Here is a 25509-nt window from a genome sequence, read left to right as displayed (position 1 = left end):
ATCGATGATAGCCGAAGTGTTCGTCCCGTTGCTGAAGGCGAGAAAAACTTGGACAAAATTAATAATCCGGTTCAAAAAAAAAAATCAGTTTTTAAACCAGCTTTTCTTGTCTTTGTCATTTCTCATTGTGCTGAAGTTACTTAAAGGCTAATTAACTGGACATTAAAAGCTCATTACTGTCAACCTATAAATAACCACACACGGCATACAAGCATACGACATTTATACATAAAAAAAACTCCTCATTAGGGCCGGCAATATATTGATTTTATATTGAAATTATGATATGAGACCTAAATGTTGTCTTTGTTGTTGTCTTTTCCTGGTTTTAAAGGCTGAATTACAGTAAAGTGATGTCATTTTCTGAACTTAAAAGACTGTTGTAGCTGTTCTATTAATTGCATTTACCCACTTAGTCATTATATCCACATAACTGATGATTATTTATCCAAAAAAAATCAAAAATCATGATATCGATGGCCGAAGTGCAAAACCTCCTATCTGAAAAATGCATTTTTGAGAAAACTTGTTTAAAAAAAACTTGTTTTCTTGCAGAATGCTATTTGTTAAGGATACCCAATACATAATACACTGTTTTTGGACTATTTTACTATATAATGTGGTATTGTTTACGATATGTTTGGATGATTATTATGGTATTGTAACACACAATATAGATATAGTTTTTTTTTGTTTTCTCAAAAAAAGTGCATTTTTCAGATAGGAGGTTTTGCTCTTCGGCCATCGATATTTGATTTTGTCCATATCGCCCAGCTTTACTCTTCATCACCTCTAGAGCTGCAACAAGGATTTGAAGCTTCAGTGTGTCACATGTTAAATTGTCCGGAAGTCAAATGCAAAATGTCTAAAATTTTTAAATAGGAAAAAAAAAAAAAAGTTTCTTAATATAAAGTCAGTTGCAAGAAAATGTTTGATACAATCAAGAATCTTTTGTTATCAGACTCTTGTTAAACCTGCTTGCAAACTGTACAAAACAACAATGATTCATTATATCTTTGATTATGACAAAAGAATCCATCTAAACGCAGGATGTTTTAACTCCCTACAGCGGTCAAACATTGCAAACAGGGTTCAGTATCCTGCAGTAAGTCATGTGTATTAACATGTTAATGGCTGCAGACCTTTGACTCTACTGCAGTTTATAAAAAACAGGTTTAAAAACTTTTTATTTAATAAAATGGAAAGAGAAGCGACTCGTGAATGAATTTAGTATTCAAGTAAAAATTTACAACTTGTTTAATGAGTCTTTATATATATTTGCATGTCTCAGCTTTCCAGTCAGTAATGTCGTTGTCATGACTTTATCACTAATGTTTTTAACTTTTAGTGTTTTTATCATGCTTTAGCTTTATGCACAACACTTGGTTTTGTCTTTCTTTTATGTTATGTTTATGGTTTTAACCTGTGGTTTTGTTTCTTACTGTAGTTTTCCTGGTGCAAACGTGCAAAGTGTGTTATGTGTAGGTTGTTTTTATGACTAAAAAAGAATAAAACCAAACACGTGATTGTAAATTTAATAACCTGCTTTGTCCGATCAACAATCCCAAATCCACACAAGACATTTGAAGACGTCATTTTGACCTATTCGCTATTTTCTGACATTTAACAGACAAAACGATTAACCGAGGACTAGTGATCGATAATGAAAATAACCGTTAATCACCTCTTCCTCTGTCTCCCTATTGTATTCTCTGCCTCTTTCTAAGCCTGTTATTGTGCGGAGGAGCGGCTGATTGGACAGACAGCACATCACAGCGGCGTCTCCTGTGCAGGTTGTGTAAGAGGGCCCCGCGTGTCACCGCGACGCCTACGGTCGGGGGCACAGAGTCTCGCGCTGTTTCCTCCTCACGCCTCCGCCTCCGCTCAAGCAGTTACCTGAACATGAGAGAAATATGCCTCTCAACTCATTCACCTGCCCTATATATCATAAACAAATGTTATGTAACGCTGATAAAGCTAATACAGAGCAGGAACTAATAAAGTAGATGCAAAGAGTGAAAGCTATGGGACTTCTTTGGCAGAGTTCAAGTTCAAGTAGTGAAAGTTGCGAAAGTTGCATTAAATATAAAGTATATTTATAATGTTAATTTATACACAGTTTAGTCTTTTCTCCATTTTTACAATTAAATCTCATTTTAAGTGGGTTTTTTAAAAAAAAAAAAAAGTACAATTTACAGGTTTCTGAAGAAATTTTACATTTATTTTTGATAACATCCCTCACCTGACTGCCCTCCTCAGCAATTTGTTGGGTCTAAAAACACATGACCATATGATTTATTTGTGATTGATTGATTCTTGTGCTTAGTTTCATATGACGCCGGTGAAGGCGATAAGCCAAAACACTTTTTCAAAAAAGCTTTTGCTGCAGTTTTAAACTTTTAAACTTAAAGCTTAAAGACTTTTGTCTCCCCCTTCTGGCAGTGAGAGTAATTACAAAAACACTGTTGACGTGCTTACGTCATACGCTCCGCCGTAGCCTACTCAGTTGCTAATGTTGCGGCTGTAAAACAGTGGACAAATTGTTTTGAGCATCACACAACCCCTGCGAAATGACCATAGACTGTATAAAAATATGGACGTAGTTACCGTGACGCCACCCGTTGGTTTCTGAAGAGCGGTTTTGAAGCTCAAAGTGCGCCGCTCCGGCCGTCGCCATCTTGGCAGTGTGTGACGCTGCCTAACTCCCAGCCAATCAAAAATGGGCAAAGAGGCGGGCCGAATGGCTGAAACAAGCCACCTAGCGGCTGGCGGACCTGTCACTCAAAGCAGCCATGTCCTTCATTATGCATAACTTTACGGCTTAATAAAATTTAAACGGGTGAGTTATAAACACCCCCCCCCCCCCATACAGTTGTCATGAAAGGAGAAATTAGCTATAGAGACCAAAACCGTTGTTTGTACCAGGCTGTAAACACGTTTATTTCTGTAAAGTTGGGCATTTTAACATGGGGGTCTATGGGGACTGACTCGCTTTTGGAGCCTCAAGTGGCCGTTCAAGGAACTGCAAAAAACTACTGTTTTTGGCACTTCCGCATTGGCTTCATTTTACAGCCCCGGAGGTTGCCGCTTGGAAATGACTCAATTCACTATCAGAATTTGGTCAATTCAGTCTGATAACATTTGGAAAGTCTAGAAGAGCCGCAGGATTAAATCATTTTATCCACATTCAAGTTAGCAGAGAGCTAACCGGAAGCTAGTTTCTAGTGCGCTCTGCCCATAGAGCGCGGCCAACACGGGAAAGTCAAACCCGACACCAGATTAAAAACTGCGGCATACTGTGAGATACAGAGACATTTAACTGGTGATGACAGGCTTAATCAGCATTGTGTGAACTCGTTTGGGATTTAATGTAACAGACGTTCATTTAGATGTAAAGGTTCTGCACTGCAGGTTTAAACAATCACATTTCAAATCTGTGTTTGAGCCGTTTAACCTACATGTCTTCAAGTAAAGAACAAAAAGAAACTCAACTGTTCGACACAGCGAGTTCGACTTGTAGCCTTCGCTATCTCTTATTTCTCTCACTGTGAAGAACCTCGCAAAACTGGCACCCAAACTGTGTGTTCCCAGTCGGGGGGGGTTCCAGCCCATTCAGTTCAGCGCATCCTATCCCATCAGCGCCGGCAGCAGTCACGGATTACCAGCTGCACTGAAGCTCAAATCCCCTCAGGGAGGGGGGAACAGCATCTAAAGAGCCAACTCTGCGGGACGGTAGAGTGTGTGCTACACACCGAAGAGTCAGCCTGAGTTCACTAAAAAAAAAAAATCTGCACTGGTGATTCTCATTTTGCTGAAATAAAGAAGAAATTACAAGAAACAAATCTTCACATGCTGGATTGAAGCCGACAGCATCATATTATCTTGGCACCGGTTGCTGTAGACATGCGGTGGTCTTCTAGCTGGCCTTAATGATCCTCCATGAACCACAGAGCCAATATTCCTTATTGATTGATAGAAAAAGCACTTAAACACACACATGCACACACACACTGACCTGCATCTCCTTGTCTCCATACTTGGAGGGGTGCTTGCTGCCTTGGCTCTTTCTGCGCAGTTTCTTCAGCTCTGCCTGGCACTTCTCCAAACTCTCCCCTTTGCTCTTGTGCTCCATCTGGTACTTCTTCAGCGCAGCCTGAGGAGGGCAGCACACAGTCAGCAGGGGAGGGGGGGGGGGGGGGGGCATGTGTCAGCATCCACAGACGATCCTTTACACCGACATACTGTATAATCATTTCAAACTGTCCTGACAAGTAGCGAGCTTCTGTTTTACTGCCTGACTGATGCAAAAAAAAGAGGACTGCAGAGCCGAGTGAGAGTGAAACTGTTGGATTATGATGTACTGGTTATTTCTTCCTCTCCTCTTTGTCTGGTTTTCTTTCTTCTCTATCTGTAGCAGTCTGTTTGGGAAACTAGGTTGGGTTTGTTTATAACGCACCCAAAGACTACAGTTTGGTAAAGTGTCCCAGTTAACTTTATTACAGCACTGTTTGGTATCCAGTCTGACTCTCTTTCTAAAACACAATTGCACTTGTATGACCTGTGTTTTACTGTTAGCAAGAAGATTAATTCTGCTTTTTGGACACAATCTGCTCCTCCGTCCTTAAAGCGTTGGATCAGACATATATTCTTTAGGATATGTGACAACAAAAGATATTTGGCCTATTGGAAATTAATAAATAAAGTTAGTGGCCCCCCCAAGGTTTGATATTATAGTCCCAAAATCAGGTAAAGTGCCCTCAAATCCCTAAATTCGGTACTTTAGGAGGCCACAAATGTGTAATGTGTAACTCCATCAATTTTCTCATTTGTTAAAATCCCCCAATTTGGTAACACAACCCACATAATGCACTCTTTGTTATGTCAAAATGCCAAAATTTGTTATTTTCTATGACCCAAAAATTTGTAAGTGCTCTCAGATTTTGTTATGAACCACAAAATCTATTATAGTGCCTCAAAATCCTAAAATTTATTCATTTTCTATCCCCCTTCATGGTCACAGGAGCTGGAGTCTATCCCAGCATGCATTGGGCAAGAAGCAGGGTATACTAGAGTGGACATGTAGTCTATCACAGCACCAGCACTATGTACAGTATATGTTTTGAATGTATATGTACTATAGATGTGACAAACAACAGCAGATTATTATTACGTGGCTCTAGATTGTATTTGCATTTGAATACATCATATTTTCCGACTGTAACGATCAGAGTGAGTCTTCCAAACATGCCGGTACACCTCCCCCCCAACCCCGTCTAGATTCCAAACTACTGATTACCATAAATTAATTTGTCTATTTAATTTTAAAATAAATAAATAAATAAAATAAAACAAAACTGCTCATTTTCACAGAATGAGTCATAATTCACAAGTCAGAGTGGGAAGAAAATTTATGTAACTTGCTGCAGTGGTTTGGATGAAAGCCGGCGGGGGAATTAAGAAGAGAGTTTGCATCTTGTTTCTGGCCAGTGATTTTATGAGAACATGGTTTCATATTCCCCCCATAATCTCGCTCCCCCCGGAGAGGCCGAAACTGACATGGAGTTAAAAAAAAGTGGTGTTGCATTCAAGCACACGAGTGAGTAAGGAATCTCCTTATGCTCGAGATGAAAGGTAATTCAATTAATAATTCAAGCTGGATTTGCAGTTTTTCTTTCAAGAAAGACCTAAAGGCCTAAAAAAAATACAGTTTCAGTGCCGTGTAAGGTGCAACAATTATGATTGAAGTCCCATTTCCAGGCTAGCATCTGTTCTGTTTGTTTTCATTGCTCAGTTTAGTCTCTCAGTAAACTCTGAACACCTTGTTATTTTAAGAAATATAAAGATTATTTTGTTCATAATGTGCCTGCAACAACTTCAGCTCCCTTGAGGCTTTGACAGCAGTTCTCATGAGATGTTTAGCTGTTAAATGCTAACAAAATACTCATTGTATCTTTGTTAAAGCTGCAGTCATTGATTCTTTTTTTGGCCACTAGGGGGCAGAAAAACTCCACAAGAATCTGACAGACACACAGCCTCCTCTGTGTGTGTGTGTGTGTAAATGGTGTGATGTGAGTTTCTCCTCTGTGTGTGTATGTGTAGTCTGTCCTCTCTCCAGGTCTCCATGGCGACAGAGGTCACGTGGCTCAGGTCCTGTCTGTTTTTTTGGCTGCACCTGGAAGTTGCTAGACGACCTCCTGATCAGATTGTTCAAATACTGCGTGTTTTTCCATGCTCTATTTCTGTTATTTTGAGGTTTGTCTGTCAACTTTGTCTGTCTGCTGTTTGGTGGTGGGCAGGTAGAGTTCAGTGGGTTTATCAGAGCTTGTTTGCTAAAAAAAAAAAAAACCTTCCTGTTGCTGCTGGAAACAGAGCTGATGAAAGCACTCCGAACAGTAAATCTGCTGCAAAAGCACAACTATAAGCTAAGAAAGGCTAAAAAAGTTCTGCAGATCTGAAGAGTTGGGTGAAAATTCTTTGGTTTGTCATGGTTAGCCACTCATTTCACATCACACATCGGCTCGTGAAACAGACACTAGCTTAAAAGAAAGAGGAAGTCTCACGTTCAGGTAGCGCGCATCCAGCTCCACCTTCTTCTCCAGCTCTGTCAGCAGCTCGTTGTGGAAAGACTTGAGCTGCAAGACACACACACAGGAACACAGAAACCTCAAAAAAACAATGTGACAAACACTAAACAGACCAAACCTCAAGTTGCTACATGACACAGGAAGAAATGTTTAGTGTTGCAGGGATGTATTTGCGTTTGCCATCGGAAATGTCACACCCAAAAGGAATAGGGAAGGATGTCTGGCATGTAAAACACAAGCCAAAGTCAATGTGCTGTCTGTGTGCATGTATAGTCTGTGTGTGTTTTTATACATTTAATTTAACTATACTTTTTTTAACTGTACTTCTGACAGTCAACTAAACCTACAGGACACATTTCAAATGATTAAATAGAGGCAAAACACATCTATTCTCGCACTAAGTGACCTCTTACCGTCTTTGTTCCCCCCTCTTATCATCCATACAGGAAGACATAATATTTTCTTTGACTACTATCAGCAGGATATTTGCTGAAAAAGCAAGAACCCCCTAATGATTTAGATTGCAAGACAGAGAGTTCATTGCCTAGAAATGTAGACAACAGTTTATGAGTCTCGCTGAAGAGCTGTGTTTCACTAGTTGCAATGTTTTACTTTACAACGCTGCTGCTCTAATTCTCAGTCTCCCCACATAACAGATAACCATCTGCTAAATGCCTAATTTGCAAATTGTACAAAAAACATCATGATTGCCTGAGATTTTTGACATCCATTACCCAAAAGGATGAGAGGGCATTCAAATTTAAATATCCGATCCAAATGCTCCTTATTTCCTCTCTCAGTTGACTAAATGGTCCCTGTAAATGTAGCCACAATTGGCCAATTTATGCTTTGAAAGATTCAAATAAAAGGTCTTCTGGGTAATTGAACTAAAAAATATTGTCATTCTGTATTGGCTGTAATTTACATATCAGAAGACCAGTAAACACTTCTTTCAGAAAGTACACTAGAAGCTACTCAAGTACACTGATGAGAGAGTGTCATTACTTCCTGCCTTGCTGAGTATTAAATATTAAATTTACAATCTGTTTGGCTCCAAACTCGTGGCTTAAGAAGTGCTGATTTTAGCATCACCACCGCCGCCGTCACCACCACATGCTCACCATCTCTTCAAGCTGGATCTGGATCTGTCTGTGCACTTCAGCCATCTGAAAGAGCACCTCCCCTGCAGGGAAGAAGACAAAGAAAAGAAAGACAATAAACAAAAAGGGGAAGGGGAGGGGTGGAGAGAGAGAGAGAGAGAAAAAAAAAACAGATAGATATTTAATCTTTCCAATGTCTGTGAGAGCTACATACATCGTGCAAAAAAAGAAAGACCATGCAGCCACACAGAACAGATGAGAGACAGGTGTGTGGTGTCGAGGGAGGAGGAGAAGGAGGTAATGGACAAGATGAAACATCTGTCATGATACCGACGAAGCAGACGAAACTCAAAAAAAAACATTACAGGAATATGCAGCACAGACAGAATGGATGAAAAATAAATAAAACGAGTTCTACTGAATGTTTTAAATAGTGAAAATCAGACTACTGTTTTACCAAGAGCTTACATCACTACTGCTATTAAAAACACAAGAACAGCATAATAATAAAAAAAAAAAAGTATTTCCTCTTTGCATTAACACAAATGTTGTACTACAACATAACAGGAGAAAAAAAACACCAAAAAGCAGAACCCAGAAAGAAGTCAAAAGCAAAACAAAAAAAAAAAAAAAAAAGGAAAAGAAAAATAAATAAATAAAATAAAAAAGTAAAAGGATGATTCATGCAGCCAGGGAGAGGTGCGTGTCATTTTAAGATACCTACATGCTGCCTCTTCTGAATATGCAATGCATTGTAAAAAAAGGAACAAAAAGATCTGGTTTGAGCAAAGAACAGAAGGATAGAGACCTCGATAGACAGTGACAGATCAAACTACCCCAGAAAAATGAGACACACGACAGGTTTTCACATAGAAAAACACTCAGACAGGCAGTTAGTCAGAGCCTCTACTTATTTACATACCATCTATATACTGTGTGTATCAATGAGTGCCTTAACACATACTGGATTCTTTAGGTTCTTGCTTATATTTTAGTAAGTAAACATCCAATTATTATGTTACAGTCCAACTGAAATCACATTTAATCATCCCTGGCTGTGGTCAAAAATGTTTTTTAAATGTATTGGTAATAGTTTTGTATTACTAGAATGAAAACAAAAGGTCTTTGGGGAAATATCAAAAATGCTGATATTTGGGGGGATGTGTAGGTGTCTGTGTCCATATTTGATTGACAGCAGCTGGAGGGGCATGTCTGTGTCCATGTTTGATTGACAGCAGCTGGAGAGGCGTGTCTGTGTCCATGTTTGATTGACAGCAGCTGGAGGGGCATGTCTGTGTCCATGTTTGATTGACAGCAGCTGGAGAGGCGTGTCTGTGTCCATGTTTGATTGACAGCAGCTGGAGGGGCGTGTCTGTGTCCATATTTGATTGACAGCAGCTGGAGAGGCGTGTCTGTGTCCATGTTTGATTGACAGCAGCTGGGGGGGCGTGTAGGTGTCTGTGTTTGATTGACAGCAGCTAGCCATATGAACAGAGACAAAGTAAACAAACTGCTTTGGCTACAAGTCATGGACAGCAAGAGCAACGACCAAACCGACATCTAATGGGTCTGAAGTGACATTTGCAGGTATGTTTACATGCTGTTTAATCTGCTGCAGCTAATTTACTATCTAGTCTGCTATCTGATGTTAGCGTTGCACTTTTCCCCTGTGATCATCTCTTTGGTGGCTCGTTAAGCAAACTAAACTGCAGGAAAAGATGTTTGTTATGTCTAAGTTAGATAAGAAGCAAACTTTAGCAGGAAAGCTAATGTGGATTGTTGTTAAGAGTCTGTGGTTCTTGTGCTGTGTAGCAGGATGCTATCAGGCTCAGTGTGACCATCTGCTCTGCCTATGATAGAAGGACACATTATTGCTTTGTGCAAGATTTGACTTGATGTGTTGAAATAAGGACTGCAGCTACGTAAGCAGATGGCGGAACAGTATTTTTCTCATTTTTGGTTTCTGACTATTTTTTCCTCAAAGGGGAACACAGGACAAGGGTTTTACAGATGAGATATGTTTGCTGCAGTAGACAAAAAAGGCAATTTAATTTCAGTTGGACATTAAAAATTGGATGATATTACTTTTTTAAAATTATAAACACAACCTAAATAAACATTTCGGACAATGATGCCTCAAATTTTGTTATTAAAAAGCTGTAACGAAGAGTAGGGCCTGACCGATACCTTGATATTTCAGTGGATAAGTCACAAGACACTGCAGTACAGAAATGCAAAAGACATGTTTGTAGTAACTTTAAAATGTCACGCTCGGCACATAACAAATCACAATTCTCTAAATCAGACTTAAAGGGAGCAGGAATGTGTTAATGCTAAACAAATATCAGTGAGCATAGCTTTATAAAATCTCAAATATCAGTATCAACCTCAGAAATCCAGTTGAGCTTGAGTGTGTGACTTGTTCAGTGATGAACACTTAACCATCAAATATGACTGTAACAGTTGATTTAAGTAATAAAAGTAAAATAATAGTAATAAAGCTTTACTGGAAATCAATATATTATCATAAAACAAATTAAACTAAAACTATACAACACTTAATTTGAGGAAATAAGGGTTAACATACATAAAAACACATCTTATAAAATATACTGTGTATATATATATATATATATATATATATATATATATATATATATATATATATTGCTATTTCTTTTTGTATATCTACCAACATACTGTATATGGCAACACTGAGTATATATATGGTGAGATAATATCAAGAATAAATCTATAAATTGGCAAATAAGCTTTGGTACATTCACTGAAAGTACCAACAGTAGCATATCCTACAGCTGCAGCACCACAAGAAGCACTGAGAGCTAATTTATTCTAAATGAACCCCCTAATATGCATTAATGGCACTCATCGGCCTCCTGCATAATGTATGCTGACATCAGATAATGTACAGAACGTTGCTGCAGCGCTGACATGAGCGAGGCGTGTGGGTGGGCATCGATGGACCTGTGGATGCCGGACAGTGGACTGGTAGGGGTGGGCGGGGGGGTACACTGTGAGAGTGGGCTGTCAGAAGGGGATTAATGGGCTTAATGGAAGTGCTGCGGTCATGCTGACAAGACTCAGTCGGAGAAGATGGGATTTAGGAAAGGTCGGAGCAGGAGGTGGGGGGGCACAGGTGGCATGTAGATTTACTCAAGTATAAGATTTAACCTAAGTGCAATTTTTATTTCTCCTCCAATACATTCATCTAATGGCTAAATGTACTTAGTAGACTGACATCTTACATTAAATATTAGGGGAAAAAACTTTTAAAATATGCTAGTTTTCTGAGATTTTCATGGTAAACTCAACGTCTTTGTGTTTCTGATTGAACAAAATAAGTCATCTGAATATGTTAACTTCAGGGAATAATGATTGGCATATTTCACAATTTTTGGACATTTTATACACTGAACAATCAAGTGATCATTAAAGAAAATAATTGTCAGACCTACTGATAATGAAAACAATAGTTGGTTACAGGCATAAAATACTTTTATGGATTAATACTACTTTTCCCCTTAGTTTTCTGTGTGTGCAATGTGGTAAAATACAACTTTACAACAAACAAGCTCAATATAAACTAAAATAATTAGTCTTAAAAGTAGATTTAGACACAGAGTCCTTCTTTAAGACCAGTGCCACAAATCTGCAATTAATCAAATGATGTAGACCCAAATTATATGGAGTAAACCTGGACTTTTGGGGCCCAGTTGGTAATCCACCACTGGTGTGTGAGATCATCCTGACTGCCCTTTCACTTTCCACAGAAACACAGATATATATCGAGATAAACTGCGTAGAACACAGAGAAACATAAGGCAGTTTTGTCCAGGGTCACAATAACAAAAACACTGTCGTCTTGACAGCTACGCCTCCTCTCCACCCATCCGCTTATGAACATGCAGCGACGGCTATAACACCGTGTAAGTGTTTGACTGTGGTGGGACGAGGCATTAGGAGCAGCGAGGCAGATAAATGCACAGGCGTGTACTTTCAAACTCTCCTTTGATTCCTGGAGGGCGCCCAACGCACACACGCCACCCGATATATTAACAAGCAGCCACCGGCCATCGACAGGCTACTGAACACACACACACACACACACACACACACACACAAACAGGTGTTGATCTTGTTTTTTAATATCCCTGAGGGGTATCAGAAAACAGCATTTTATAAAAAACATTCTTAACAGAGAGTGGAATTAATAGGGTATTATTTTTTACAGAAAATAAGAATATCTTGGTATTATTCCACAGAATATAACATCATCGGACTGTTTTTTCTGTGTATTTTCATTTTTGTCCCTTTTAATATCTCTGCATATTTGTCATTTCTTACTATATCTTAGCAGACTGTGTCCAAATACAATAAACCTTTGTATTTCTGAATGTTGTAGAATGCAAAAACTAATCAAACTGATACAGAAAACACATAAAAACAATTTAAAGCAAGCAAAACTATTTCCACATAGTTATTTTTATCATTATATTATTATTGCTTCCTATGCTGTTCATGCCCTGGGCGTTGCCTCTCAGGCTACATGGAGGTTTTCCTTAATTCTTAGTTACTGGAAGAGTGTGAGTGGAAAGTCTGCAGATGTTGGTCAGGGCTGAAAAAGCTACAGCAACCTCCTCTGTAGGTTATTCGGTGAAAAAACTTATTCTGGCTATGTGTGTAATAAGTATAGGGCTGCAACTAACGATTATTTTCATTATCACTTAATCTACTGATTATTTTCTAGACCAATCAATGAATAGTTTGGTCTATTGAATGTCAGAAGTTCCCAGAGTCCAAGATGATGCTTTCAAATGTCTTGTTTTTGTTTGGCCAAACAGTCCAAAACTCAAAGATATTCAGTTTCTTATCATATAATACCAGAAAACCGAAAGTATATACATCTAAGAAGCTGGAACCCCATTAATTTTTGCATTTCCTGCTTGAAATATTGCTTAAACAATTAAATAAAATTGCTGTTGATTAATTTTCTGTCCATCGACAGTACAAAGACGTTGCAACTGCAGAGAACTCAGAAAAGGGTCAGGGCACTTTTTTGTAGAAATGCAAATACAAAATTAACAACCACTGAGACTAAATGTGAGTCATTAGCCTATTAATATAGATATTTACTGACATTTAATTAAAATGTGTTATCTGCAAACTGGATACAAAAATATAAATGTAGGAATTGCATTCATACAGGTTTTTTTGTGGGGTTTAATAACCTCAACTTCATTGAAACCGACTTCTGAATCCAAACGTAAGCCCATGGTTCAAACAAACCCACACACACTAATAACCTTCATGGATTCAAGTGCCCCTACAGATCAGTTACTGTACAAAGACAAAGAGAGACAGAGGGACGTCAACTCTCATCCTCGCTCCATCTTCACTTCACTCTCTCGCTCTGCCAATATGAAGCCGTTCAGCTGGTGATGAAATATAGCCGTAGGATTAACTACACTTCACGCTATGCTCGCTTCTATAAAACAGAGCCTCTGTCATTTACTTCTGGCTTTTACAACAGATGTGCATCATCTATAGACTAATTAAGGTTCTTCTTCATTGATCCCCGCTGGGGAAACAGTCTTCTGGCTTGTTCTCCTTCTCCAGCAGGTCAGAGTTCAGCACTCATAGCTTCAGAGTCTCTCCACTTCACACTCGAGTGGAGCAGATGGTCGATAAGAGGTCACCCCGCTGCCAGCTGCTGCAGCCAATAAAATGTGCCGTTTTCAATGTTTGTCTGTTTTTCTGTTTTTTTTTAGTTTAATGCTGGTTGACTGCAGCTTGAGTTTTTTTTCATCATTTTTAATCACTTGTCAAAGTGACTGCAGAGATCTGGGAACATTGTGACATCACTACAACAGTGAGTGCACCTGAAGCACAGGCACTGATTCAAGCCTCCACAGGGAAATCATACTGTAAGGTTACTTTCTCTTTTAAACTCTCTTGGTGTCCTGACCATCCCCCTGTTGAGGTTTTGACCACTCAGTAGTTTCATAAAGTGACATAAAGTAATTTTGCATCATCTTCTGAACCCCTGCTGTCTGACGAAAACTGGCTCTAAAAAGTGCACAGTTACTTTCAAACAGGGGGAGGCTGCAAACAACAAGGTTCTTTTCAAAAACAAAAACATTTTTAATAGGACGGGGGACCCAAAATCACGTCATTATAAATCTTTCATTGGTACCTTTCTAATCCCCTTCAAAGTACTCTCCTTGAGATGCAATACACTTGTCCCAGCGCTTCTCCCATCCCTGGAAACATTTCCTGTGTTCATCTTTTATCACCGTGGCCAGAACCTCCTGCTTCCTGCGTTTCTTCCCACGGTGGCGAATATTCTCCCTTTCAGTCCTAATTTTAGTTTGACCAAGCTGTAGGCATACACTACCTATAACTACACCCTACTCCTGGCTGTGCTATCAATAACTTCCGGACATTTTTGGGTTCCTATGTGGCATCAAGACATTAACGACCACCACAGAACACCCCCACCTCCGCTAGAGGCCTGAACTGTCAGCAATAATCAGTCATTGCAAGTACAGTTGGTCAAAGTTGAACCAGAATATCAGCCAGGATAAGTTTGGCTAACGTCAAGGCCTTTCTGCTCATGTTTCTTGACCTGTTAAACTTCTTAGCGATGTCGCCATATCCGTAGATCTCAGCAATTAACCTGATTAAAGTAGTTATTATTAGCAAACTATGAAAATAAGACCAAACTTGTAATGAAGCCAAAGTACCCTTTAAAGTCCTAACTACTGAAAGAGAAACTTCCAACAGGTCTCACAGTGCACATCTATCAGTTTGTCCTAAGCCAACGACTTTGTCCTGCAGGCGTTCATCAACCAGAAGATCCCCAAATTCCTGGATGTTCTTGTTTCATTGCACTCGTTAATCTAAAAAACCTCCCACCACCTCTCACTTGTATTGTGAAATATTGGACTTCCACCCACCACAACTAAGCCGCTTACTGATAATCAGAGCAGATCACAACATCTGAGGCTTAGAAGGGAGTAAAAGCACATTGTTGTCCGCACCCACAGAGTGCACAGGTCCGGATCAATTAAATAATACACAAATGCTGCGTTTGTCTACTAAAAAGGTTCTCACAAACTGATAGTACAGCTTCCGTACAACTGTCCACTAGTCACAAAATCTTTTTTTTCCCCTCTTAATCTGACTTTCATTAGGATTTTTGGCTTTGCATGCCAGTGTGGAAACTAAAGACAGGGTTTTAACTGAGTGCAGGGCCATTTCATTTACCAAACTAGGAAAAATAGCCCAATTAAGCAAATAAAAAGGCATTTTGTTGGTTTAATACTTACAAGATCCATCATTAAGTCTGCGATTCAGAGGTTTACGGCACACATGGGGAGAAATTAGAATAACACCAGCTTCCAAAATACAGCTCACAGGATTAAATTTGAGAAATAAGGACTTGTCTATCAACCCTGATAAGCCAAACTGGGGTAAAGTTCATTCAGAAAAAAAAACTGGTCTCAACCATCAAACAACAAGCGGTCAGTATGTGTGTGTATGTATTGAGCACTTCTGCTTGCAGCACCAGAGGAGGCCCATTACTCAGTGTGGCTAACCCAAGGGCAGCACTCACATCTGAGTTTATTACCCCGGCTACTCTCCATGTGACTCCTGAGCTCAACAGAGGGTGAGAAAGAGAGAGAGAGAGAGAGAGAGAGAGAGAGCAGTTAATGGCCATACGGTGGAAGGTGTTTTATGTAGTGTGTGTCTCTGCAGGGACTGTATTATAGGAGCCTGAAAGCAAACACAAGCAGCTCTAATCCCCAGAAAGCTGCAGTGGCGGGAGTACAACGTGCTGCGGGGAGATTTGTCCTCCTCAGAGCCGAATGATTGACACCGTTATTGTTGTGCTCCTCTGGGTCTTTAATTTCTCTTAACTGCGGCTGCATGCGCGTGCACGTAAAAACACACCCGAGGACACGAATTGTAAAGCAGACACAATAGCCTTAATAGTATTTATATTTTTAGCATCTATTTGACAACAGAATGACTTGACAAGTTTTTGTTGCAGTTACAAGAACAATTTATCTACATTTTTGTGCATTTGCGGTCCAATATGATAATATAAAACCCCTCACTGTGCTGGCGGTAATATAGAGGCTAAAATGTCCTTTCTGTCCCTGTGTTCATCGTTATAAATTGAAATAACGGCACAAATCCTTACAACTTGATGACACAATCACACATAATCATGTCATAAATGTGTTTTTGAAAAGAAAAATGAATCCTTTCAAAAAAAAAAAAAAAAAAGGAATCAGGCTACAGAAGATCAATATAAATGACCAGTTATACATAATCATTCCAGGGTGGCTGATGAGGTGCAAAATGGAGACTGATTATGTGAGACAGCAGATGCAAGCTGGAAGCGAGGGATGGAGGCATGGAGGGAAAAGACAGAGATAAAAACCGGATAGCTTTTTGTGTTTTGACAAAACCACATGGACCCCAGCTGGTCAATAATAACTCTGGCATCTAAACTCATCATTTCTGGCCTCTAATTGGGTCCAACGTTGGGAAATCGGCAAGTAAAGATTTTTTTTTTTAACCATTTCCTTTAAATGATCTATCACCTGGTCACCTTGTTTGTCTAAATGGAGTTAGTACTTTGAAGGGAAAAGCTGAACATGGTCTAAATCAGACTGTACTAAGGATTTTAGAGGCTTACAAACATCACTTCTCCCAATAAAAAGAGGCATTGTTTTAAAAAGGCATGAATTCACTGACAGCTTCACGCTACAGCGTGGTGTCAATAAGCTAACGAGCTGACAAGTGTTACTATCTTTTACTTTTATAAACATTCAGAAACTGAGAAACCCAAATGGATAAACAGTTAAAAGATAAAGCTGACAATCCTCTATATTTTTCTTCTTGTCAACAAATCTCATGTGTAGAGCCAAAGCAACAATGAATTATCTACTTACAAGTATTGTGTGTGTATCCAAAGCCTGATATATTCGTTGTTGTCCAAAAACTATGAGTTTTAAACAATCATTTTCAGTCTCTGAGAGTAGTTCTGTGTAAAGCAGACTAAAGTAGATCAGTTCATTGGTTTGGCTCTACACATGAGATTTATTGACAAAATATAGAAAATCACCAGCTTCATCCTTGAACTGTTTTTTAGGTTTTTATGCCTGTTTTTCCATTTGGGATTCCCAGTTTCTAAATGTTTATAACATGCCAAACCGAACATGGTAACACTTGTCAGCTCCTCGTTAGATTTTTCTCGCTGTTGTCTCATGAATATCATACAAAATATTTGTGTGTGTGACCTGGATTGTTTGGCAGCCAGTTCATTCTGCAGTGCCTCTGGTTAGAGCCTGTGTTTCACATTATTATCAGCATCATTAAGTCACCATTTGGCTGGATCCCCACATCAAGGACAATGCGACAGCTCAAGGACATTTTATAGTACCTAACAGGTTATTAAAGCCACATTAACACGCTGTTACATCAATTTGTAAAATCAAACACTACACAAACCCTCCGTGATATCTTTTCATGACCTTACTAACACAAAAAGACATGCGGCTCACCGTTGACAAGACAGCTTGTTTGAGAGCGCTGATGAATGTGACACTCAAGATAGAAACATGCTATAGAGGCAGAGGAAAAGCTGTAGACAGGTGGTGTGGGGTGAAGTGATGGATGGCAGGTGGGGGTGATCAAAGTGCTCGGGACCGTGGTGCTCTGTTGGCAGCAAGGTTTTGATTTGACCAGAGACTGTCTGAAGGCTGCTAACGAGCCGGGAACATTGCTCTCTGGCTTGCATGCCTCTCTCTCCTTTGTCTCTTTCTTCATTATGCGTCTCTCTTTTCTTCCTACGTCTCTCTCTGTGTCACCTCCCTTTGAGTCGAGGACAAGGACTTTCTAAAAGGGCAGAAACAGCGAGGGAAAGCTAAATTTGTACAGTGAAGCTGCTCTGATGACGCGCAGACAGACGGATAGCTCCGTCTCCCATCTGTGACTGGTCACTTGGGTTTTGGCAATTAAATAGTAAGTTGACCCTGGACAGAAATTAAAATGGTTAATAATTAAAAAGGGTTGGGAAAAAAAGACCAAAAATCAAAAGTAAAAGAAAACTCCACCAAACTATGTCCATTCATTCCATAAGTTCATTGACCTGCTTAATCTTTCAGCTGGGGCCGACCCCTTAATGCATTGGGTAAACGGTTTACTACACACAGTATACAGTAATCAAAATGCCTGTTTTTATTAGTTGGTAGCCAGTTTGAGCATGATATGTCTGTGCCCTAACAAGACTCTTGCATGCTTCAGTTCTGCCCTAATGTCACATTGCTGGGGGCACTCTGATGGTTAAAATACACCTCCATTTGCCCCAACTGCCCCTGTCAGTGGCCCAACACCCCTCTGTTTGGTAAAACTACCCCTCATGTGCCCTTCTTGGCGAGTAACCCCTTTGGACCAACTACCCACCTAACCCTTACCCAAGTGCCCCTATGATTGGCCCATGTGCCACACTGGCTGGCCAAAGAACACCTACGGGTGGACCATCTGCCCCTCAATATTACCCAGATACCCTTCAGGGTGGCCCACGTGCCCCATTAGCACTTCGGCCCTTGCTGTTGGCCCGACTGCCCTTCTAATTTACTCAAGTGCCCTTATGATTGGCCCAGCATGAGCCACTCTGGCTGGCCAAAGCACACCAAACGGGTGGCCCAATCGCACCTCTAGGTGGCCCTAGTAACCCCCCTGCTTGGATTAACTGCCCCTCTAAATTGCAGATACCTTTCTAATTGGCTTATGTGCCCCATTTGTACTTGGGGCCCTTCCAGTTTGCTCAACTGCCCCTTTAGTTTACTCAAGTGCCCATACGATTGGCCCAAGCACACCTACAGTATAGGTGGCCCAACTGCCCATCTAGGTGGCTCTAGAAACCAGCTTGCTTGGACCAGGTGTCCCTCGAGTTGCCCTAACTGCCCATCTGATTGGCTTAAAAGCTCCTATGGTTCCATCATTAGCCACTCTACTGCCACCTTCAGGAAAAAACGAACTTTAACACTTAGCAGACAAAAAGTGCAGCTTTTTTCCATTTTCGTAACTGCCTCCACAGAGTTTGAGCACATCCCTGCACAGAAAGATCAACACTCACTTAACTAATTTAAAAGTTTTCCATCCATCCGACTGCCTTGAGATGAAACCTGCACATGCAGCTGAATAAAAACCTCAATCATCCTGTACTGTGACGGCGCTTCACCAGCCTCTCAGCATTGTATAACTCAATTAAGCCAATTAAACTTCAGTAATATTCAGAAAGTAGTTCCGACTTTGTTCAGACTTGTCATCAACTGATGATTAAAAATGCCACATTCAACCTGACTTTTTAAGGTCGGACACCAGCAGAAACCGTCCCCTGGTGGATAATGTGCGTAGGAGTAGAAGTTTTTACACTGCAAGATGGTGAGATGATAAGGCCGGGGGAAAAGAATAATAAAAAAAAAGAAACACTTTGAAAGAGTGCTCTTGCTGCAATTTCCCTCCACACAGAGTGAATGCTGGATGAATTCAAATTGGGGTTGAAGCTCGGGGGAAATTCAGCCTGTGCTGGCTAAGAAAAACGAGGGTCACCAGGAGGTCACCCGTTTTTCCTCAAAGTGAGTAGTGTGAGATTTCAAGCGAGTTGAAATCACAGTTGGAGGGAAAACAAGAGCCAATATTGTGGAAGAATTTCCCTATGAGATGCTCGGTGACTCAGCAATAACAACCTCGGAGTGTCACAGAGGATGTTGCTTCCCCATCCTTGTTTATGAGCTTTTATTATTGCTTTCATCTCCTGTTTTCTTTACCTCTGCTTCCAGGAGCAACTGCTCTAATTTCTCCTGCTGCCATCCAGCTGCCACGGCGACAGCTGTGATTTAAGTCACCTCTCTCCGAGACAAAAGATTATTATTTGAGAGCCAAATGAGCAGAAAATTATACAGTAAAATCCACTGATGAATTCTGAACCGCAGGAAGGAAATTTTGTCTATTTGACCCATCAGAATTACATTCTCCCCTGCTGGTGTCTAATATCTGCATCTGAGCCTTGTTCTCATTGGTGAAAGCCTGCTATCCTTTCACAGTATGTCTGATGAAGTGGAGGAAAATGCCTCGAAGGCCTGAACACTCTTCTAAATCTTGTTCCTATGAATTAATTATCCAAAGGCTAATTGTTTCCTGGACCTCAAATTTGGCCATCAGAATTAACCTTAAATTGTTTTAATGAGATGGATGTTACGCTAAAGTGTGTTCAGCCCTCGGCAATGGGAATAGACGAGAGAATGATGAGTTAGTAGAGGGCAGGGATGGAAGGAAAATTTAATTAAAGCTAAAAAATTGAGTATAAAATATGTGGACATGCTGTTAATTCACTTATGGTTACGCCTGGCAGGATGGAAGGAGTTCTGGTGAAAGTTGGTCAGGACTGATCAGGTGTCATAATTTGTGTTTTAATTTCAATTTCAATAAAATATCTGGTAATCTATGGGTATTTATTCTGTGGAGCTGCAACAATTAGTTGATCAACAGAAAACTAATCGACAATTATTTTAACATTCAATTAATCAAACATTCAATGGTTACAGGTTTTAGACTGTTGGTCGGACAAAACAAGACATTTGAAGACCTTCTTCACCTTGGAGTTTGGGAAACTGGGATATTTAGACCAAACAATTAATCAAAAGTTGCAGCCCTATTATTTTAATTTCTTTAAAAAAAAAAAAAGATCAAGACTGACAAAACAATCCAAATTAAAAGGCACCAACTTTGCAGGATCCATTTTTCAATGGACTATTTACTGATCTGTGTCATCTTGCAGCAAAAGACAGTTACATTATGGGTATGAAAATTGATTTAAATGGATCCCTTTCATTAAAAAAAATCCTGATATTTTTCTGTGAAAATCTGTAACAAACAAAAACGATGAGCCTTAGGAATGAAGAAGAAGTAGAGGACGTTGGATAACTTGATAATGGTAAAAAAATGAACAAAGAGTGGATGAGGTCATCGCAGGGAAGGTGCACAGATTGAGATATTTGTCTCCAAGGTGACACTTTAGGTTGCTCTAGGGTGTCTTATACGAGTATTTTATATATGATTTTATACATTACATTTTTTGTGACAATTTCATTTTCATTGTAAGTTTGTGTTGTCTACCTTTTCTGAGTCACTTGTTGATCGTTTTATTGATCAATGTGATTCTAAACTGCTGTTTGTGCTGTTGTTGTTGGGACCCCAGGAAGACTGGTGACAACTTCTTGGAAGCTAATTAGGATCCAAATAAAGAAAAAAAGAATTACGACAGTCTTGAAAATCTCAGTGATGCTTTTCTGACTAGATAAAGGTTTAATTACAATTTTAAAATCCACTTCCTTATATGAATAAAACCACATACATTGCTGATGTAAAACTCCATATTGTTAAACCACATACTGCACGCCTGACTGTGACACTGTTCAGACTTTTTATTTCCATTTTAAATGGTAGGAATGAGAAGCTACTGCTGTAAAGTCCAAGAACAGAGCATGTATGGAGAGATATAAAACCACATAAAATACAGGTTTGCATCTAGGATACTGAAATTCAGCCATTCACAGATTATATAAAGACAAATTCTTGTCTCCCTGCCTGTTCTTCCTCTCAGGTTTGAATGCCAGAGCACAGAACCGAGTGAGTACCACCTCTGCCCGAATTTGCATCTGAATGACTTGAACCTTATATGGTCAGAGAGGGGAACCGGAACTGCAGGAGCTTCCTTTTTTTTTCCCCCCCTCACAACTATGTCCATATTTAGTATACGGAAGAAAGATGATGTCGTTTTCAGCCGTACTGACATCACCGACGAGCCATTTTTGGTGCGCGCATCGAGCATCGTACTCAGTCTCTCCTCCTCCTCCTCCTCCTCCTCCTCCTTCATTCGGAGCGGCTCCAGTCGAGGCGTTTTCGTTTCATCTATTTTTAGAAATGTGTGCAGAGAGTTGGCGTGTTCTCCCAGGGGCTGCCTGAGCACCCACATCAATGCAGGGGCGTTCGCAGACACAGAGAGAAGCAGTAGTGAAAGAGGAGTAGGATGAGTGGGATGACACTCTCTCTGCAGTCGTAGAGCATCTCGTTTCTCTCTCTCCGCACGGGGAGTCATGCAGCATCGTGTAAATTAAGAATAACTGAATGAAACATGGCGAGGCATCATTTTCCTCCTGTGCAGAGCTCTCTCTCTCGCGGGCTGTGTGGTATCAGCTGTGCAAAGTGATAAAAATCACCGCTCTCTCTCCATAAACAAGTGTCCCCATGAGGAGATGTGAGTCAGTTTATTTTGGGCCTCAGAAGTGGATAATAATCGTGTAATGGTGTTTTTTTTTTTTTCTTTGCATGTACTAATTACTCAGTATGAGCACTCGCCTGCTCCGGCATGTGAGGGTGTGTGTATGTACAGTGAACATGCAACTATGTGTGTGTTTGTGTGTGTTTGTGTGAAGGCAGCTTAAATCTATCATTAAACTGCTGCCCTGCCTCTGCTGCAGTTTCTAAAGTTACACAGCAAACAGCCAAACTTCTAATGAAAGTAACAAGCTAGAATCACAAACACTGGAAGCAACAATACCGCAATGAACATCTGCATGTAATGACTTCTTCTTCTTCTGCAGTTTGATTCATTCAGATAACTGTATTACTGATACCTGGAGTTAAGAACCGGGTCTGAGCTGAATGAAACACTGATTTTGCTTATTTGATATCTGAGAATTACTTTAAGAGTGAAGTTTGAAACTACTGAGCTTCCATCAATGCATCGCCACGTGTCAACCGACATGTAGCTATAGCCTGGTCTTTACTAGGGCTGCAACTAATGATTGTTTTCATTATCAATTAAGCTAACCGATTAACCGAGAAAATTGTTTTTTGTCTATAAAATGTCAGAAAATAATGATAAATGTTGTTATAACTTCCCACAGTCCAAGTCTACGTCTTTAAATGCTTGTTTTTTCTGACCAACCGCCCAAAACCAAAAGATAGTCTTTAGTCTTTACAATACGATAGAGCTGATAACTGTGCCATTTTGCATCCCTTTTCACCACTGACATTTTGTCTTATCAAAAAGCAGCAAAAAGCACAGGTGTAAATAACTTTAACAATGGCTCCATTCCATCAATTATCCCATGTCAATGAGCCAGCAGACACATTACCAGAGCCCTGCAACTAACTCACCTAATGCAGCCATCATTAAATTCAACAGGTGCTTTTCCTGCGTTGACAAGTCAAAATTTTTTTTTTTTAAAAAAGGATATAATGAAATAATGTGGCCCCGGAATTATCTACAGGAATATTTTTTTAAAAAAAACAGCACAAAACGAAAGAGATATATAAATATTTATATGTCTTCATTAGATCCATCTCAGATCCTCAAGCCTCTATATGGTGACCATGATCTTTATATAATAGTCTTAACCAAGACAAATCACAAAACATCTCATCATAACAAATGATGACATTAACCTGGGTTTGACCGCCATGTTTGTTTTGTTTTCAAATAATATGACAAGAATCTGGACCAGGATTCAATTCAACCTGAGTCGGTTAATAAAACACCAAACTGTGGATCCTCAGGCTCCAGAAGCTACAGCAGGTTGCTGTACCTGTTTGTCCGCTTCACTCAGAAACAGATACCTCACATACTTGCACAGCTACGTTCACTATGTTCAATTATGCTGCAGGAAAAACTGCACATAGTTTCAATCTATTGACTCACTCACGCAGAACAGTACTTCAGTCCAAACTTCATATTTAACTCATGATTCCACCTTAACGTCAGATATATAAGGTCTTATGCTGACTTATAACTTATCAAGTAATCTATAATATCTTTCCTACATTAATAGATTTTTTGGCCACTTGGAGGCAGCAAAAAAGTCTACCACCTGGTGAATGTAAGTCCAATATTCACTCTCTTTTATCTCTGTTTTTGCTCTCTACCAACTCCTGAGGGAAAAATCTGGCTCTTTAGCTGCTAAATGCTCCACTATGTTCACCAGCTAGTCTACAGCTAACTGTGTCTGTTTGCCCTTTGGTGCTGAACAGGTAGTGTACAGTGGCTTTTTGGAGCTTTTTCTCTAAAAACAGCTACCTGCTGCGGCCCAAAACGATGCTATGAGAGCACTGAGAGTGAACCAAAACAGCAAAGTTGCAGCCGGACAGATAAACAATGAGCTGAAACTCACTATAAAGCTCCTTAAAGCCGAGAGGAGCTGCAGAGTCGCTGATAATTCTCTGTACAAGCCATGATCAACACATTACACAGCGATGATATTATCCATTCAGTCTGGATATTAGCAGTGATGCTAATGTGTAAGATCATTTATCAACAGTCCAGTGATTCCCTTTCTCAAACCAAACTTTTCGTCTTCTCCCCGTTTCACCCCGTCACGTGCAACTCCACATCCTCTGCTCATGTGCTAATGCCATTAGCTACTGTTCATCTTAATGCTCTGATTAATTGCATTGTTTCAGCGACAGGCAGAGACTTTCTGCCAGAATTCACTATGTGAGTTTAAAGTCCAGGCCCTCTTAATTCAGCCCCCCCCCCCCTCAACAAAACCCAATTATATGAACAATTACAAGTTGGCCGATTTTACAAATCTGCCTGCAGTCTTCATCAATTATGAAGTGTGAGGTAAAACCCTGGGCGAGTGATTATCCCTGACAAACACACACACACACACACACACACACACACACACACAAACACCCTCCCTTATCTGTGGCCTTAGCACTGGTCACAGCCACAGGCACGTGCTGGCTCAGGAAATGTGCAGCCACACACACACACACACGTTTTCTGCACACACACAACCAAATACACAAAATCCTTGTTATCTGCTAATTAATACATGTAGCAAGCTTGAGAATTTTTTCACTTCGTGCCACAACAACAAAGCTCAAGGCTTTCTCTGACCTCCTCTAGACAAAAATAGATGTAGAAATCCTACACAAAAGAAAAATCCTCTTATTATTATCATTATTATTATATAGTAACAGGCTGAGGGAGGCTGATTACTTCATCTCAGATCAATGAATCCACATAAGGAGATTGAAACTATCTCGTATCATATTTTAACTATCTAGTTGTTTCCAAGACATATACTATTTAATATGATTATGTTATTTTTTTTCTGCCTTTAAAAAGTCAGTTTGGGGAATACATTTGTAGAGATTTGGAGTGACTTATAGAGAGAAAATAGCTTCATGTTTCATGTGAGCTTCCCAATATCACATGATCTTACCCATAAACAAATCCTCCACCTGTCGGAAACTTTGTCACCTATGGAATAATATGAGAGTCCTGCAGATTGACCTTATATCCGGCCTGTAGTGACTATTTAAAAAATCCTCCTGAAACAACATTTCTCCTGCATTTCGCCAGGCTAAAGCATCCACAAAGCAATAAAGCGTCCCCCCCCCACCCCCCATCTCCCCTTTAGTCTGCACAGACCACAGCTGCTCTGAGCCCTACTGATATGTGGAGACGGCATCAATCCATTCTGCTCAGCCTAGTCTGTCATTTGACTGGAGGCGGTGGAGGAGGGGAGGTTTGGCTGAGTTAAAGGGCTGCTGAGTCATGCTTAGGCTGCCAGAAAAAAAAAAAAAAAGAAATCGACAAAAAAACAAAACAAAAAAAAAAAAAACACAATACAGGCAAACATGCAGACAAAAAGACAACAGAAGCTTAGAAAACAGGCTGATGGAAATGGACAGATGGATGATTGGATTTCCTA

At 39.9% G+C, this 25509-nt stretch overlaps 1 protein-coding gene across 8 annotated transcripts in view; it reads right to left on the bottom strand.

The window, feature by feature from the left end:
* The window catches only part of baiap2b (BAR/IMD domain containing adaptor protein 2b), a 93505-nt gene that overhangs the window by 36443 nt on the left and 31553 nt on the right, over positions 1 to 25509 (bottom strand). For all 8 annotated transcript variants that reach the window (XM_042397876.1, XM_042397877.1, XM_042397880.1 and 5 more), the window contains 3 exons: positions 7706 to 7767; positions 6561 to 6632; positions 4016 to 4153 (listed from right to left, as the gene is read on the bottom strand). In XM_042397876.1, the coding sequence (XP_042253810.1) occupies positions 4016 to 4153; positions 6561 to 6632; positions 7706 to 7767 (272 nt within the window). The remainder of the gene's footprint in view (positions 1 to 4015; positions 4154 to 6560; positions 6633 to 7705; positions 7768 to 25509) is intronic.

The sequence above is a fragment of the Thunnus maccoyii genome, chromosome 20 (genome assembly GCF_910596095.1).
Source record: "Thunnus maccoyii chromosome 20, fThuMac1.1, whole genome shotgun sequence".
NCBI lineage: Eukaryota > Metazoa > Chordata > Actinopteri > Scombriformes > Scombridae > Thunnus > Thunnus maccoyii.
This window is presented reverse-complemented; position numbering and strand designations above follow the sequence as displayed.